We start from the raw sequence: 15,587 nt of genomic DNA, 5'->3' as shown, positions 1-15,587 counted from the left end.
TAAAAACCCTGAAGACTTCAATGCAGCTGATAAGTTCTGCATGTAAATTTGAATTGTGGCAGCAGGAAATGCTTGTGTGAACACCTTCTGCTGTACTTCAGTCCACAGAGGATCATATTATATGTCGTCTCTGGACTCAGGTTACATTTTGTTTTGGGTGAAGAAGTTCTGGAGTCCAGGGATTATCCCAGGGTGCTGCCATATGACACCATATATCACATTTCTGCAGTTTATCTTCTTTTAATTTGTGTTGACAGACCTCAGTGTGCAGTTGCTTCCCGAAGTATGTAAAAAAAAATAGCTTTTTGTGAAGCTTACAAACAGTCTCCTGGTCCAAAAAGTGGAGAAATCTCAAATATAATAATAATAAAGGTAAATTATTGAGCTTAATTCTAAACATTAAGGTGAAATTTGCTCTAAAGGTAGCTTTAATTTGAATGATCTCATTCATATATTGAAGTGAGAATGTAGGTATCCAGAGCTGAAAGTAGATGAATCACAGAAAATGCTCTCAAATATAACTTTAAACAGCATCAAATATCTGTTTTCTGTGACTTCTTGATGCATAGTTTGCTAAATAAACTTTTTTAAAAAGATTTTGAACATAAATGCGAAGTTTATGTGAGACAAACAACAGGCCTCTGTCTGCTAAGTTTGTTTTAACAAGAGAAATTATGTTTTTATGGTGAATTTGAATGAAGTTACATATTTAGAAGTTTGTAATATAGTACAGATGTTTACCTCAAAACTTTTTCAGTTCAAATATAGGAAAAAAATAGCAAACATAGAAAAAAAATCCCCCAAAAATCAAAATATATATATATATATATATATATATATATATATATATATATATATATATATATATATATATATATATATATATATATATATATATATATATATATATATATATATATATATATATATATATATATACATGAATGTCAGAAAAATTATTCAGTGTCTGAAATAAAAAAGTTTATTTTTTTCCATATTTACTTCCATAGATTGGATGAAAATGAGAAATAAAAAAAGTACAAATTTCAGGTGAAACATTTGATAAATAAAAGAAACCTGCTTTACAGGGTTAACTCCATTTCAGCACTAAGATAAACATGTTTACCACATTAGAAATTGTAAAAAATTGACAACAAAATTCTCACAGATTCTTTTAATTGTCTCCAATCAGCTCCACTTTCAGTCAAACCATCTTTAATTCATTCATTTTAACTTTAAGCTGAAACTCGTGACTTTAAGTTCACAGAAGTCGCTGTTTTGATGAATCTGTTTTCTCTTCATGTTTAATTTTTCACTTTCAGCCAGAGTCGGATAAATTCACCTGAAAGCGGAATTTAACCACCGAAACCCAACAACACCTGCAGCGTTCCTCTGATAACACAAGGATTCCTCTCTTTCACATTTTCCAGCCTCGTGAAGCTGGTTTCTGATAAAAACACGGTGAATAAGACACGTTTTGTTTTGGTCTTTCTGTTGACTGAAGCTGCTGGAACAGCTGAGGAATGTGGACCTCAGATATTCAGGTTTTAATAACACATAGTTCTGTAAGGTTAAACTGACACCATTTCTAGGGCTGATACATGACGATACAACAGCATTTCTATTTAATACGTTCATGCAGCTCAGTTTTATCAGTGGGTTTTTCAACTGCTTCCCTTCCAGAAGACGCAGATTTCACCTTTTGACCTTCATTATCGTCTCGTTAAACTTCAATGTGACTATTTTTAACGGAAGAGCAAACAGACGAGGCCTCTCACTTTATTTTATTTGCCTGAAGATAAGAAAATGTGACAGAAAGTTCTGCACAAACCCTGGTGTGACTGTTTGACAGGTGCACTAAAGGAACAGTGTCGGCCGTCGTTTTAGCCGTTAAAACGACTGAAATCTAAAACTAAAAAAGCTGAACATGTAACCTTATATTTCTCTAATCACCACCACATAATTAAAACAAAAAGATGAAGAGGGAAACAGTTTTGTTCCTATTGTTCCTCTGAGGTCACAAGCAGCCCTTTGTAGTTGAGTTTTATCTTATTTCCGGGTCATTTTAATGTCACCTCCGATAACCAAATGCTTCAGGTCATCACTGCTGCCGGACAACCGCTGCATGATTCACCGTTTCATATAAAATGTCTCTTTCATGTTCTTATTTTTCACTTCTGTTTGCAGACTGAGCTCAGATTCAGTCAATAATTAACGCTAATCAATCCTCCCTGTCTCGCTAATTCTCCGTCTGCTTCCTTTAAGATGTTCCATCAGATAAGACAGAAGCTACTGATTGCATCAAGTCAAGTTTTATTGCCTCTAAACTCTCGACCATAAAGGAGACAGAATGCCGTTAAATAGGAGAAGCAGCTCAGTAAACTTTTTATATCTGCTGCTCAGAAACTAAAAAACACGATTACGGGATTTAACGGCGGCTAATGGAAGCAGGAGGATCAGTAGATTATAAACCCAAGGAGGATGATGCCTTTAACCCTCCTGTTGTCTTCATTTATGGGCACCAAAAATATTGTTTCCTTGTCTGAAAAAAATCCAAAAATTCAGCAAAAAAAACTCCTCAAATTTCTGAAAATTTGCAAAACCTTCAGGAAGAAAATTCCAATAATTCCTTAAAAGTTTCCATTAAAAATTTCATTTAAAAAAAAATCACCCAAATTTGGCAAGAAAATTCTTGTAAATATTTTCAAAAAATGAGTAAAACTCTTCCAAAAAATCCTAAAAATATCTAAAGTGATTCCTTATATATCAGTAAAACTTCTGATATATTTTCTAAGAACGTTCATCAAAAAATCAACCAAAATCAGACGAAATTCGCTGGATTCTGGTTGATTTTTTTGTGACTGTTCTTGATGTAAACATGGACTTTACAGGTGGATAGAAACTTAAGTTCACAACTGTAAGTCCTTTAACACATAAAACAGGACGGCCTTCTTTTATCTGCCAAATGTTGTCAAAATCAGGAGCATCTCTGCACACTGAGAACAAGAGAAATGCCTGAAATAGTTGCTGAACTGGATTTCAGGGACAAACTTCAGGGTTGTGGACGGTGAGTCACAGTTTTGCATCTGACTTGTCTAATTTGTATTTCACATCGAATCATGTTTATGCAGAGACCAATTAACCTGGTCTATGTTTGGTTTATGACTTAATGCTGGTCATCAGTTTCCCCTGTGGTGGACAGAAATAGGACTTTTCACAGCTGTATGACGTCCTAAACTCTCTGTCAAGCAGCTAAACTTCCATGAAGTTACGGTCAGAAGTATTATTGCTCTAGTTTGTTGCTGTAAACAAAATGAAACCTAACCTGATGTTGGAAAACTGGTCCACATGGCAATAAAAAGAACATAAAAATGACTGTTTGCGTCAATCTTTTGGAGTTATGACGCCTCACCCTCACATAAAAACAACCCATTGGTCAGCTTTTATCTTTAAATTAAGGTACTGTTAGAAAATAGAAGAAAAAATATTTAGTTGTTTTATGTCAAATCCACTGGAACAAGAACGCTGTAGAAATAGCTGTTTATTCAGTTATTGAGGATTTTAATTTTAGTTTAGGTGAAGCATGAAGTCCTACAACACAGTAAAACCACAAATAATCCACAAACATTTAGTTTTCATTCTGGTTTAGAGGCGCAAACTTCATGTAAAGCCAAAGTATTTAGGATTTTTCAGGAACAAAAACACAGAAGTTATCATTTGTTAATTGCAGAGGAAACATTCATGCTGTTTTCTGTTTATTCGGGTCGACAGAGGAAGTTTAAAAGTCTAAACCAGCACCTGCCTCGGCATGTGCAGCCTCAGATCGTACGTAAAGCGAGGATTAGCTCAGCAGCAAGGATTTAACAAATAAAAAAAGAAAGCAGGGAACATGAGAAGTTTTCCATTGACGAATCTCATTGGTCCAGTCGAGCCGCCAGGCAAACTAGCTTCTCTCCGCGACCTTCATTTGACTCCAGAAAGTCTGCTGCTGCTGCCTGGAGACGCAATTTGTCTGTTTTAGAAACATTAATCTGAGAAAATGGGGTTTTATTTCCGTATTAAGATATAACGAATCATGAAAAATGCCACAAAAAAGCATTTAGAACCAATAATTAGAGCTTAATTTAACTCATATAACATTTAAAACCATGTTTACCTGAGTGTTACTGAAGAAAATAGTCCATTTAACAGAAATATTTGCAGAGCAGAATTGTATTTTAAGATAATATAAGATCGGATACAAGTACAATACATTACTGTAAGCTAAAATAAAGCTAGAATAGAACAGGAGACTTGCAGTCTTACTGAGTTAATAAGTAATACCACACATGATAATGAAACACTGTTTGTATTTGGGGTAGAATAAACCTTTATGACTAAAAGTACTAAATTAGTGTTTTGGCTGGAAAAAAAACCCTTTAAACTGATAAGCACTGGGACAGAAAGTAATATTTTAGGAGGAATAAACCAATAAACCCATACCTTGTTCATCAGAAATTAGTATTTTTGGTGGAATAAACCTTTGAAACTATAAGTACTTGGGCAGAAAGTAGCACTTTGGGTGGTGAAAACCTTTAAACTATCTCTACCGGGACAGAAAGAAATATTTTTTGGTGGAATAAACTTTGAAAATCACAATTTGTTTGTCCGAAAGTAATATTTTGATTTGAATAAACCTTAGGAAATATAACTAATTTGTTGGAATGTAGAATTTTGAGAGGAATAAACCTTTAAAAGTATAAGTCCTTGGAAAGAAAGAAGTATTTTGACTGGAGAAAACCTTTAAAACTGTAAGTACTTGGACAGAAAGTAGTATTTTTGGTGGAATAAACCTTAAAAGCTACAGATACGTGGAAGGATAGAAGTATTTTTGAGTGGAATAAGCTTTTTAATGCATAACTTGTGTGTTAGAAGGTAGTATTTTGGGGGCAATAAAGTTTTACAGCTTTGATTATGGGGACAGGAAGTAGTATTTTGGGTTAAAAAAAGCCCATTGAAAATATTAATTTGTTGGAAAGTGGTATTTTGGGGAGAATATACCTGTAAACCCATAATTTGTTCATCTGAAATTAATATTTTGTGTAGAATAAATCTTTAAACTGTAAGTACTTGGACAGAAAGTAGTATTTTGTGTGGGGAAAAAAACTTGAAAACTACAAATACTTGGAAAGAATGAAGTATTTTTGGGTGGAATAAACTTCTTTTGAAACCATAACTTGTATGTTAGAAAGTAGAATTGTAAGTGGAATAAAACTTTAAAGTTATATCTACATGGACAGAAAGTAATATTTTGGCTAGAATAAACCTTTCCCTCTGACCCACAGTGAGTCTTTTAGGATAACTTTGACCTGGATGACTGAGAATCTACACTGATACTCTGAAATACCTTCGAAGTTATGTAATAATCAGATTAATATCTAACGTCAGAGCTCCAGAAACCTCTCTGAGCTGCAGGATTCCTTCAGTTTGTCTCCATCTGCCGGTTAGAAATCAGCTCCTCTCTGCCAACAACTGATGCCATGAAAACAAAAACGAGCTGAGCTTCCTGCCAGAAATCACTGAAAACGACTCACTATCATGTTTCAGTTAAAATAATAAAGAACCAAATCTTAATTTTTAGCATCAGCCAGAACGAACCGGAGACATCTGGACCGCATCCAGCCGAGGGAACGTGTGAATTTAGGTAAGAAGAGCTGCACATGCCACCAGGTAGCATGTTAGCCTGATGCTAACTAGCTAGCTAGGTGCTAGTTAGCGCCAAGCCTGGGATGCTACTGGGTTTGGGGCGCCGAAGCACGGACGCTAATGTTAGCGGCTAACCCTGTTATTCTTAATGACACGGGCTAGCTAGATGCTAACTAGCGAGCTAGCTCAAACACAGTATGTTATTGAAACGCTGCGTATTTGAGCGCCGAAGCACAGAAGCTAATGTTAGCGGCTAACTCTGCCATGCTTAACGACACGGGCTAGCTAGATGCTAACTAGCGAGCTAGCTCAAACACAGGACACCATTGACACGGTGCGTTTTGACTGTCGAAGCGACAGAAGCTAACAGCTAGTTTTAGCTAACCGGCTATTCAGAACAATACATCCTAACTTGATGACAACTAGCTAGCTGTATGCTAACTAGCTTGCTTCAGTATTGATTCTGTGTTGTTTGGACTAGCATGTTTAGCCGCTAATATTAGCTTCTGGCGCTTAAAACGCAGCATTTATTCATTTAGTGTTTACAAGAACAGAAGGTTTGTGCGTTTTGTTATGGAGAACACTTTATGCTTAGTAGAAGAAATGTCTAGGAAATATGTAAAAACTCCTTCAGCTATTGTAATTAGCAGTGGCAAAAGAAGTATTTAGCCGCTTTACTGAAGGAAAAGTAGAAATACAGCAAAATCCTATATCACAAGTAAAAGTCCTGCATGTAAAATCCCACTTAAATTGAAATACAGCTGTATTAGCAGCAAAATGTAGTTGAAGTATTCCAGTAAAAATCCTGGTTTAGTCCCTCAGACTGCTATAATTATTTACTGTTTACTATTTATTCATCATTATTGCTGTTATTAATAATAGTGAAGCATCAGTGTGTCAACTGCAGGTTTATGTTTGTTTATATTCAGTTTTGTATTCAGGAAACAGCAAACAAATCTAAGAGGCTCTGGGATGATTATTAGGAGGGAAAGAAGACATCTGGTTTCACTTTTTTAGCTTTGCTGAGATACTGGTTCATTTGAACATTTGTAGAAAAATCACTATTTGTTCAAATTATAAATATGGAGTATTTTTACTTCATGATCAAAACGACAAAAACAGACAAAAGAAAGAACAAAAAGAAGACAAAATATTTCAAAATGAGACAAACGACACAAAACAAGACAAAAAAGAGACAAAAAATTTGACAAAAGCAGTTAGAAAGTGACAAAAAAAATGGACAAACAGCAAAAATGAGACAAAAATTGATAAAACGGCAAAAAATAGTCAACTCAAGCGAGACAAAAAAACCCCAGAAAACGATACACAAAGCAATGAATAAAGCAAAACACAAAATGACAAAAATGAGAAAAAAAACCACAAGCGAGACAAAAAGGAATCATAAAACAACAAAAACGAGAAACAAAACAACGAAAACAAGACAAATATTCCAAAAATTAGAAACAACACAACAAAAATGAGAACCAAAACAATGAAAAGAAGACAAAAAATTCCAAAAATTAGACACAAAACAACAAAAATGAGAAACAAAACAACAAAAACGTGAGACAAACAATGAAAAAGACAGAAAAAGACTAAATATTCCAAAAATGAGACACAAAGCGACAAAATAAAGGAATCTAAAAGGCTATGGGAGGGAAAGAAGACATCTGGTTTCACTTTTTTAGCTTTGCTGAGATACTGGTGCATTTGAACATTTGTTGAAAAGTCACTATCTGGTCGAGTTATTAACGACTTGTAGACACCTGAAATATCACCCAGACTACAAAAAAGCTCAAAAATCTGTGGTGTAATCTGTAGTTTTGTGTTGTATTTTCAAAGTATGTCATCCACTGTGTTAAATCTTTGTATGAAAAGCTGCTAAATACGGCATAAAGCACCATATTTCCCTCTGAGATGTGTTGAAATGGAAGTATAAAGTAGCATAAAATGGAAATCCTCTGGTAAAGTACAAGTAAATACTAAAGAACTGAACTGGAATCTAACAAACACTGTTCATTACTGCCACTATCATAACATTTTATCTTGAGAAAAGCTGTTTTTATTATGTGCCAACAACGTTGAACAACTGCAGAGACGTTCCGTGTAATATTTAGATCTAAAATAGTCCATATTCCCATGATTTTACTGTCTTTTCATGCGGTTTTTGTAGTTTTTCAGTACTTACATGGACAGATTCATGTGTTTAACTTCATATGTTTTGTTTTTAGGTGATGCACAATAAATTCTGTTGTACAAATAAGCACAGTGACCAGAAATCTATTTTATTCTGCTTCACTAAGTACGATACAAACCCTCATCTCTCTACATTTGCATCCTCTCCTGCAGGTTTGCGTCCTCATGGCAGCTTCCTTACCTCAGAAGCCGGGGATGGCCGGGATGCCGCCCCAGCAGCAGCCTCACCTGCCCCCAGGTGCCCCCTCGGCCCCGGGGCAGCAGCCGGTCCCTCCTCAGGGAGCCCTGAGAGAAATCTCCCCGGTGTTCCTCTGCAGGATCGGACAGGAGACGGTGCAGGACATCGTCACCAGAACCATGGAGATCTTCCAGTTCACACGAGCCACGCAGGTAACGGCAGAACGTCAGGCTATTTATTGTTCTGAGTGAAGAGAAGGCGACCTTTACTCAGTGCTTATATTTTGAGTCTGTGTTCTGTATCTGTGTTGATGATGAATTTTAAAACTTCCATTGAGATGTCAATTTATTAGTTTGGTCTGTGATGACATTTTAAAGCCTAATTGTTCTGATTTTATTCATGTTTTTGTGTCTATTTCTGTTTGTTTACACAGTATTTTGAATATTTCTTAGTCCTCATCTGCAGATCCAGTGGAAATGTACAATATATTATAAAAAACACTAAAGGTTATTTCACTTAGCCTGACTAAAAATCAAAGCCAAAAGCTACACCGATAATTATTTTAAGAATAATCAACTGATAAATAGTCTAAAAAATAGACAGATGCTCGCTGCAAATTCCTAGAATCCATGTTGTCATTTTCTGGTTGCTTATTTTGTTGCAAGAACAGATTTCTTTTCGTAGTTTTTTTGTCAGATTTTTTGTAATTTACAGTATTTTTGTTTTTTGTCTCAATTTTTGTCATTTTAATCTTTTGTTTTTTTCACTCATTTTTTTCCAATCAGTTTTTGTTTTGTTTTTTTGTTTAATTTTTTGTCATTTTCAATCTTTGTTGTTTTTTGTTACATTTTTGTCTACTTTTCAATCTTTTTGTAAATTTTTTTGTCATTTTTAATCTTTTTGTTGTTTTTCGTAATTTTTTTTGTCATTTTCAATCTTTTTGTAAAAATTTTCTCATTTTTAACCTTTTTTCTGTTTTTTGTCTAAATTTTTGTCATTTTCAATCTCTTTTGTTGTTTTTTGTTTAATTTTTTTGTCATTTTCCATCTGTTTTTGTTGTCATTGTTATTATTATGGACACATGCTCATGTTCAGGAAACTAGAATTGTTTTTATGTTTGGCATTATAATAAGTTATCAACCCTCTGAAGCCCAAAACCCACTGGGAAGGTTAAAAGGCGTGTTTTCATTTTAGAAATAACCAAAATTACACGATCTGTCAGAGCCAAAAACTGTAGAATCTTTCAGTTTACCAAAGTTCCTCTAACTCTTTATCTGTAATGTGTTGTTTCTTTGGAACACATTGCAAAATCTAAGCTGAAAATCTGAATAGTAAAATATTTACAGGATGTAGTGTCAAGTTTTTAAAAATACATACCAAAGTTAATGAAAAAATTTGAGCATTTACTGCTTGACTATGTCTGATTTGACAGATTTTTTTAGAAGAAAAACAGCGCGTAGCATTAAAACAGAATCTGAACCAGCGGTACAATGAGGAATATCAGTGAAAATCTCAGATGTTTATCTTTAATAGTTCCTTACATGTTGTTCAAGCACAGTTTTAAATTTCAGGGTGTGGAAAAACCTGCTGAAAGTGGGTCAACAGGCCGTTTCTCTAAAAGAAATTCCTGGAAGGTATTTGATATGTGAAGCTAAAATTATACAAACACCATTTTAAATACCCACAGTTTGGGAAAGAAAGTTTGTCACTAATTCCTTCCAGCTTGTTGTTGCTCACAAATGAAAGGAAAAACCAACTTAAGGAGTCCCAGTTACCTGCCATCGATTCTCCAAGCATGTAGAACAACTTTGTATTGATTTACTGTCCCTCTGAGGGCACAGATGCATTAAAACCTCACCAGTAAAACACCCAGAGCCACTGGATCTACTCCAGGTTTTAATATTTTACCCATCTGGGTTTAGCTCATGTATTGGATGATCAACCTGAAGAAAGACAAGATTTTAGATATTATCAGCATTTTATCTTACAGAAAATCTGGACTACACCTGTCTTCATAATTAAAACATCATTTGGAATCTTCTAAAAGATGTAAAACCATAAAAGGATCCTTGCTGCAGTATATCTCCTGATGAATATGCGTGTGTTAAGTGGAAATGTTTTCATCTGTGTTGTACATATGTATGGATTATTCTGCTTCCTGCTGTAGAATTCGCTCCACTGCTCGAGGCTGATTCCCCTCCGGGTGCTGCGAAGGTATATTTCCTGTGATGGTAACAACATGTAGGCTAATTAGAGCCGCTGTGTGTTTGCTTCAGCTTCCTAACGGGGTGACCCAGAGCCAGGCCATGTACCAGGACCGCTTCGGGAAGCTGCAGGAACACCTCCGGCAGCTCGCCCTGCTCTTCAGGAAGCTCCGGCTGCTGTATGAGCGCTGCGTGGAGATGACGTCCGACCTGCAGGAGGGTCCCACGGAGGTCAGCAACACGCTTTCATTTCTATATCCCTATACGATGTTATATTCTGGAGACCTTTAGCTGAAAATTTAACCGTTATTTTTTTCTGCCTTGAATAGCTGTGCATTTGCAGGATTATCAGCATCAGTTACCATGGAGATCTTGCTCCACGGCATCAGTTACCATGGAGATCTAATTCCATAGCATCAGTTACCATGGAGATCTAGCTCCGTAGCATCAGTTACCATGGAGATCTAGCTCCGTAGCATCAGTTACCATGGAGATCTAGCTCCGCAGCATCAGTTACCATGGAGATCTTGCTCCGCAGCATCAGTTACCATGGAGATCTAGTTCTGCAGCATCAGTTACCATGGAGATCTAGCTCTGTAGCATCAGTTACCATGGAGATCTAGCTCTGTAGCATCAGTTACCATGGAGATCTTGCTCCACAGCATCAGTTACCATGGAGATCTAGTTCTGCAGCATCAGTTACCATGGAGATCTAGTTCTACAGCATCAGTTACCATGGAGATCTAGCTCTGTAGCATCAGTTACCATGGAGATCTCTCACTTTCATTGAGAACTATGACTGTAGGCTCAACAAGCTAACCAGCTCCCCCACTGGTCTCCTTCACATTCCAGCCCTCTGGACACTTGGATGAATAATAACAGTTTGTTTGTTGTGTTTTTAGTTGGTCCCCTACGTTGGAGAGGAGCTGCTTTCTGTCCGAGTGGAGCCCTGCAGTCCTGCTGTCAACCAGGAGAGAAAGGAGGTTCTGGAGGTTTGTTTCTGTTCATCTGATAACATCTAAACGTGTCGACTTCACGTCTGAATCAGCATCCTGCTCGCTTTTTCTGTACAATCTGTGCCGGCATTTCATCTTAGTTCAGTTCAATTCTGGAAATGTTCTAGTCATTCTAGACAATTTTTGGGTAATTATTGACTGGATTTATGTCATTTTAGACTCGTATTGAGTCGTTTTGAGAACGTTGTAATCCCACTAAATAACATTTCACCGTTTACAGTTGCATTAACGGATCAACGCGATGCTACTTTGAGAAATGTGAAGTGATACTAGTAAAGACATTTTCCACATTTCAGCTCCAATATTCACCCAAAAGCTATCATGTTTTATACATCATTTAGTGTTCTGTTCAATCTGGTGAAAATGAAAAATATTGTACACTGTCTAAGCTGTGAAGAACAGGAATATGAAGGAGGCTTTTGCCTGAATGACAGAATTCTGTCACTTTAACAGACTGCTGTGTACCTCATGTTTTAACATGGGGAATTTCTAAAATAATAATTAGAAATGAGCACTGATTTTTAGGGGTTTGTATTTGGAAAAAATGACGTGTTTTTGAAGAAACACTGTAAAAATCTTAAACTATATTCTCAGTTCAGCTTTTAAACATTCGACAGTAGTAAAAATTACAGTTCCCAAGAGCCAAAAGTGGTGTTTTTAAAGTTTTTCCTGTCCTGTTGGAACGGCAGTCAAAAATATTCAGGTTTACTCTCATGTTTAACACGAAAAGTCTGAATTCTGAGCAAATATAAATCAGGAGTCAGCAAGTGTTTGGCATTTTTCCTAAAGCTAAGCAGGTTAAACGGTTGCAGCCTTTGATGAATCACATCAATGCGTTGCTACCTTCAGCTCGGCTCCCAGTTATTTTAGTAGATTCAGGCTTTAAATATTAATCCCTGGTTTTATTCTATATTCCACAGAGCAGTGACGGTGAGAGTCCAGTAGGTGGCAGCGGCGCTTCACTCTGCATGGTTTCAGGATGAGGGTTTTTTTTCCTAACAGTAGAGCCGTTGCTCTGTTTTTGTTGTTTCTTGTCTCAGTTTTTTGTCATTTTCAGTTTGTTTTTTTGTTGTGTGTCATTGTTTTGTAAACTCCAATCATTTAGTTTTTTGTCTATTTTTTTATTTCAATCTCTTTTTGTTTTTGTCAAAATATTTGTCATTTTCAATCTTTTTGGGGTTTTTTGTCCTAATTTGTGTCATTTTCAGTGTTTTTAGGGTTTTATTTGTCTAATTCTTTTTAAAATTTCAATCTCTTTTTGTATTTTTTTGTCACATTTTTTTGTCATTTTCAATTTCTTTTTGTTGTTTTTTGTCCCAAATTTGTAATTTTCAATTTTTTTATAATTATTTTTTTTTGGGTCAAATTTTTGTCTTTTTCAATCTATTTTTGTTGGTTTTTTTTGTCAAAGTTTTTAAAAATTTCAGTCTCTTTTTGTAGTTTTTTGGTCACATTTTTTTGTCATTTTCAATTTCTTTTTGTTTTTTGTCCTAATCTTTGTAATTTTCAGTCTTTTTGTTCCCTCTAATTCTTAAAAAAAATCAATTTGTTTTTGTTGTTTTTTTGTCAATCTTTTGTCATTTTCAATCTTTTCTAGTTTTTTGTCTATTTTTTGTCATTTTCAATCTATTTTTTGGTTTTTTTTTTCTAATTTTTTTGTCATTTTCAATTTCCTTTATTTTTTTTAAAAATTTTTGCTCATTTTCAGTCTCTTTCTGTTTTTTTTTTTGGTCTAATTTTTAAAAAATTTGAGTGTTTTTGTTGTTTTTTGTCAGTAGTCACTTTTGTAGAGGTCAGATTTAAAATATTAATCCCTGGTTTTATTCTATCTTCCACAGAGCAGTGACAGTGAGAGTCCAGTAGGTGGCAGCGCCGCTTCACTCTGCATGGTTCCAGGATGAGGGTTTTTGTTAACAGAAGCGTTGATGTTTCAGTTTCCTGTGGGGGGAAACGTAGCTGGAGGCCGCTGAGGTTTAACAGAGCCTGACATGAATGTTCCTCGTTGTCAGGACTGGAGATGCTGAGGTCTGTAGAGTTGTACTGATGGTGGTTCTGTGTTGTGTTGCTGCAGAAGGTGCGTCAGAAGAACCAGGAGATGAAGGTTCTGATGGACCAGATGAGGAACCTGCTGTGGGACGTCAACGCCATGCTGACGCTCAGGAAGTGAGGTGAAAAGAAAAGGGAACATCTGTGGGATCTTTGGACCTTCCACCTCTTTCCATCAAGTTTTAGTCATTTGGGACGTTTAGAAAAACGTTTTTGATGAGATTTATCTCATTTTAGACTCGTTTTGAGAACATTGTAGTCATTAAAGACACAATTTGACTTTATTTTTTACACATTTGAGTCATTTTGGACGGATTTCACCTACTTTCAGGCACAATGTAGAACATTTTTATGCATTTTGGACCAGTTTTACTCATTTGGACTCATTTTGGCTAAACTTAAGTCATTTTGGATGGATTTCACCTAATTTTAGACACATTTTAGGAACTTTAGAAAAGTTTTCGTCATTTTGGACCATTTTTGAGTAATTTTTGACAATATTTATGTCATTTTAGACTCATTTTGATTAATTTTGAGAATGTTGTAGTCATTAAGGACACAATTTGACTTTATTTTGGACACATTTGATTCATTTTAGACTTTTTTTTCTGTCATTTTGAATCAATTTTGCATAAACTTAAGTCATTTTGGACGGATTTTATCTCATTTTTGACACATTTTATGAATTTTGGATGAGTTTCAGTCATGTGGGATGTTTAGAAAAACATTTTTGACAAGATTTATGTCATTTTAGACTCATCTTGAGAACGTTGTATTATCACTAAATAACATTTCACTGTTTACAGTCCGTTAATGGATCAACACGATGCTACTTTGAGATACATAAAGTGTTTTTAGGAAAGACTTTCCACGTTTCAGCTCCAATATTCATCCAAAAACATCACAGAGAGCAAAAGACGTCAAGAGTTTTCTCGTGCACTTTGTTCTACACTTTTTCATCTGTTTTCTTAACTACATGCTGACATGAATGCTCTTTGTTATCAGGACTGTAGATGCTGAAGTCTGATGGTGTTTCTGTGTTGTTTTGGTGCAGAAGAACCAGGAGATGAAGGTTCTGATGGGCCAGATGAGGAACCTGCTGTGGGACGTCGACGCCACGCTGACGCTCAGGAAGTGAGGTGAAAAAGGGAACATCTGTGGGATCTTCAGACCTTCCACCTCCTTCCACATCTTTGGTGTATTATACTGAAAACCCAGGAGCTGTTAAGCTCCGATCCGATACACTCCGTTCCCGAGGATCGCTCTGTTTTCTAACTGTTCTAGTCAGTAACAGACTCCAGTTTTGCACTGTTTAAATAACCGGCTCAGGTGAAAAAGTGACGTTTTCTGCCTCCAGGTGCTGACTTTGACACCAGACTCACTTGAATGGGCTGCAGGTAATCGCTGCGACTGTTTACGATGAGAACGTTTGGTTGTTCTGGACTCAGATGTTAGTCCCTCAGCAGCTCCGTATCTCAGGTGCTGCTGTAATGAGATGAGCTCAGACGCCTCACCTGTTTACCCCTGAGGGCGTCCAGACTGCCCACCTGTGAATTTATTTTTATAATCTGTGGGATCATTTTTCTGTTTTGTACACAATAAACGCCTGTTTTTTTGTATTTGAACGTCTGTTTTAAAGCTTCCAAACCCACTTAAACCTCTTTGAAACCACATTCACCTCCACATCCTGACCTCCTGTATTCATCTGGCTTTACACGTTTTACGAATTTTGGATCAGTTTTAGTCACTTGGGACATTCAGAAAAATATTTTTGACAAGATTTATGTCATTTTAGACTCATTTTGAGTCATTCTGGGAACATTGTAGTCATTAAGGACACAATTTGACTTTATTTTGGACACATTTGAGTCTTTTCCTGTCATTTTGAATCAATTTTGAATAAACTTAGGTCATTTTGGAATGATTTCACCTCATTTTGGACACAATTTAGGCTAACTTTAGGAATTGTAGGAAAGTTTAAGTCATTTTGCACTATTTTGGCTAAACTTAGGCCATTTTAGATGGATTTCACCTAATTTTAGACACATTTTAGGAATTTTAGGTAAGTTTTACTCATTTGGGACATTTAGAAAAACATTTTTGACAAGAATTCTGTCATTTTACACTCATTTTGAGTCATTCTGAAAACGTAGTCATTCGTTACACAATTTGACTTTATTTTGGACACATTTGAGTCATTTTAGATCAATTTTGGATAAACATCATTTTGGACGGATTTCGCCTAATTTCAGACACAGTTTA

General features: G+C 35.8%; 1 protein-coding gene across 2 annotated transcripts; it reads left to right on the top strand.

The window, feature by feature from the left end:
• The first annotated feature begins 5,485 nt into the window (after positions 1–5,485).
• zgc:114119 (Mediator of RNA polymerase II transcription subunit 30-like) lies at positions 5,486–14,944 on the top strand. Of its 2 annotated transcripts, XM_023288163.3 has the most exons (6): positions 5,488–5,683; positions 8,035–8,271; positions 10,336–10,494; positions 11,166–11,255; positions 13,351–13,447; positions 14,380–14,944. In XM_023288163.3, the coding sequence occupies exons 2-5, from the start codon at positions 8,047–8,049 to the stop codon at positions 13,444–13,446; spliced, it is 570 nt and encodes a 189-aa protein (XP_023143931.1). In that variant the 5' UTR covers positions 5,488–5,683; positions 8,035–8,046; the 3' UTR covers position 13,447; positions 14,380–14,944. The 2 variants fall into 2 exon arrangements, with proteins under 2 accessions (XP_035812189.1, XP_023143931.1); XM_035956296.2 differs by lacking the exons at positions 13,351–13,447; positions 14,380–14,944 and adding an exon at positions 12,200–13,344 and having other exon boundaries at positions 5,486–5,683.
• Positions 14,945–15,587: the final 643 nt, after the last annotated feature.

The sequence above is a fragment of the Amphiprion ocellaris genome, chromosome 15, assembly GCF_022539595.1.
Source record: "Amphiprion ocellaris isolate individual 3 ecotype Okinawa chromosome 15, ASM2253959v1, whole genome shotgun sequence".
Classification (NCBI taxonomy): domain Eukaryota; kingdom Metazoa; phylum Chordata; class Actinopteri; family Pomacentridae; genus Amphiprion; species Amphiprion ocellaris.
Note: the sequence above shows the minus strand (reverse complement) of the source record. Positions and strands in the feature narration are given on the sequence as shown.

Bases quoted from the DNA above. Each gene is read 5' to 3' on its own strand.
- zgc:114119 (XM_023288163.3), top strand. From the start codon at position 8,047: ATGGCAGCTTCCTTACCTCAGAAGCCGGGGATGGCCGGGATGCCGCCC. The intron at 8,272-10,335 runs GTAACGGCAGAA...TGTTTGCTTCAG, and splicing joins AGTTCACACGAGCCACGCAG to CTTCCTAACGGGGTGACCCA. The intron at 11,256-13,350 runs GTTTGTTTCTGT...GTGTTGCTGCAG, and splicing joins AGAGAAAGGAGGTTCTGGAG to AAGGTGCGTCAGAAGAACCA.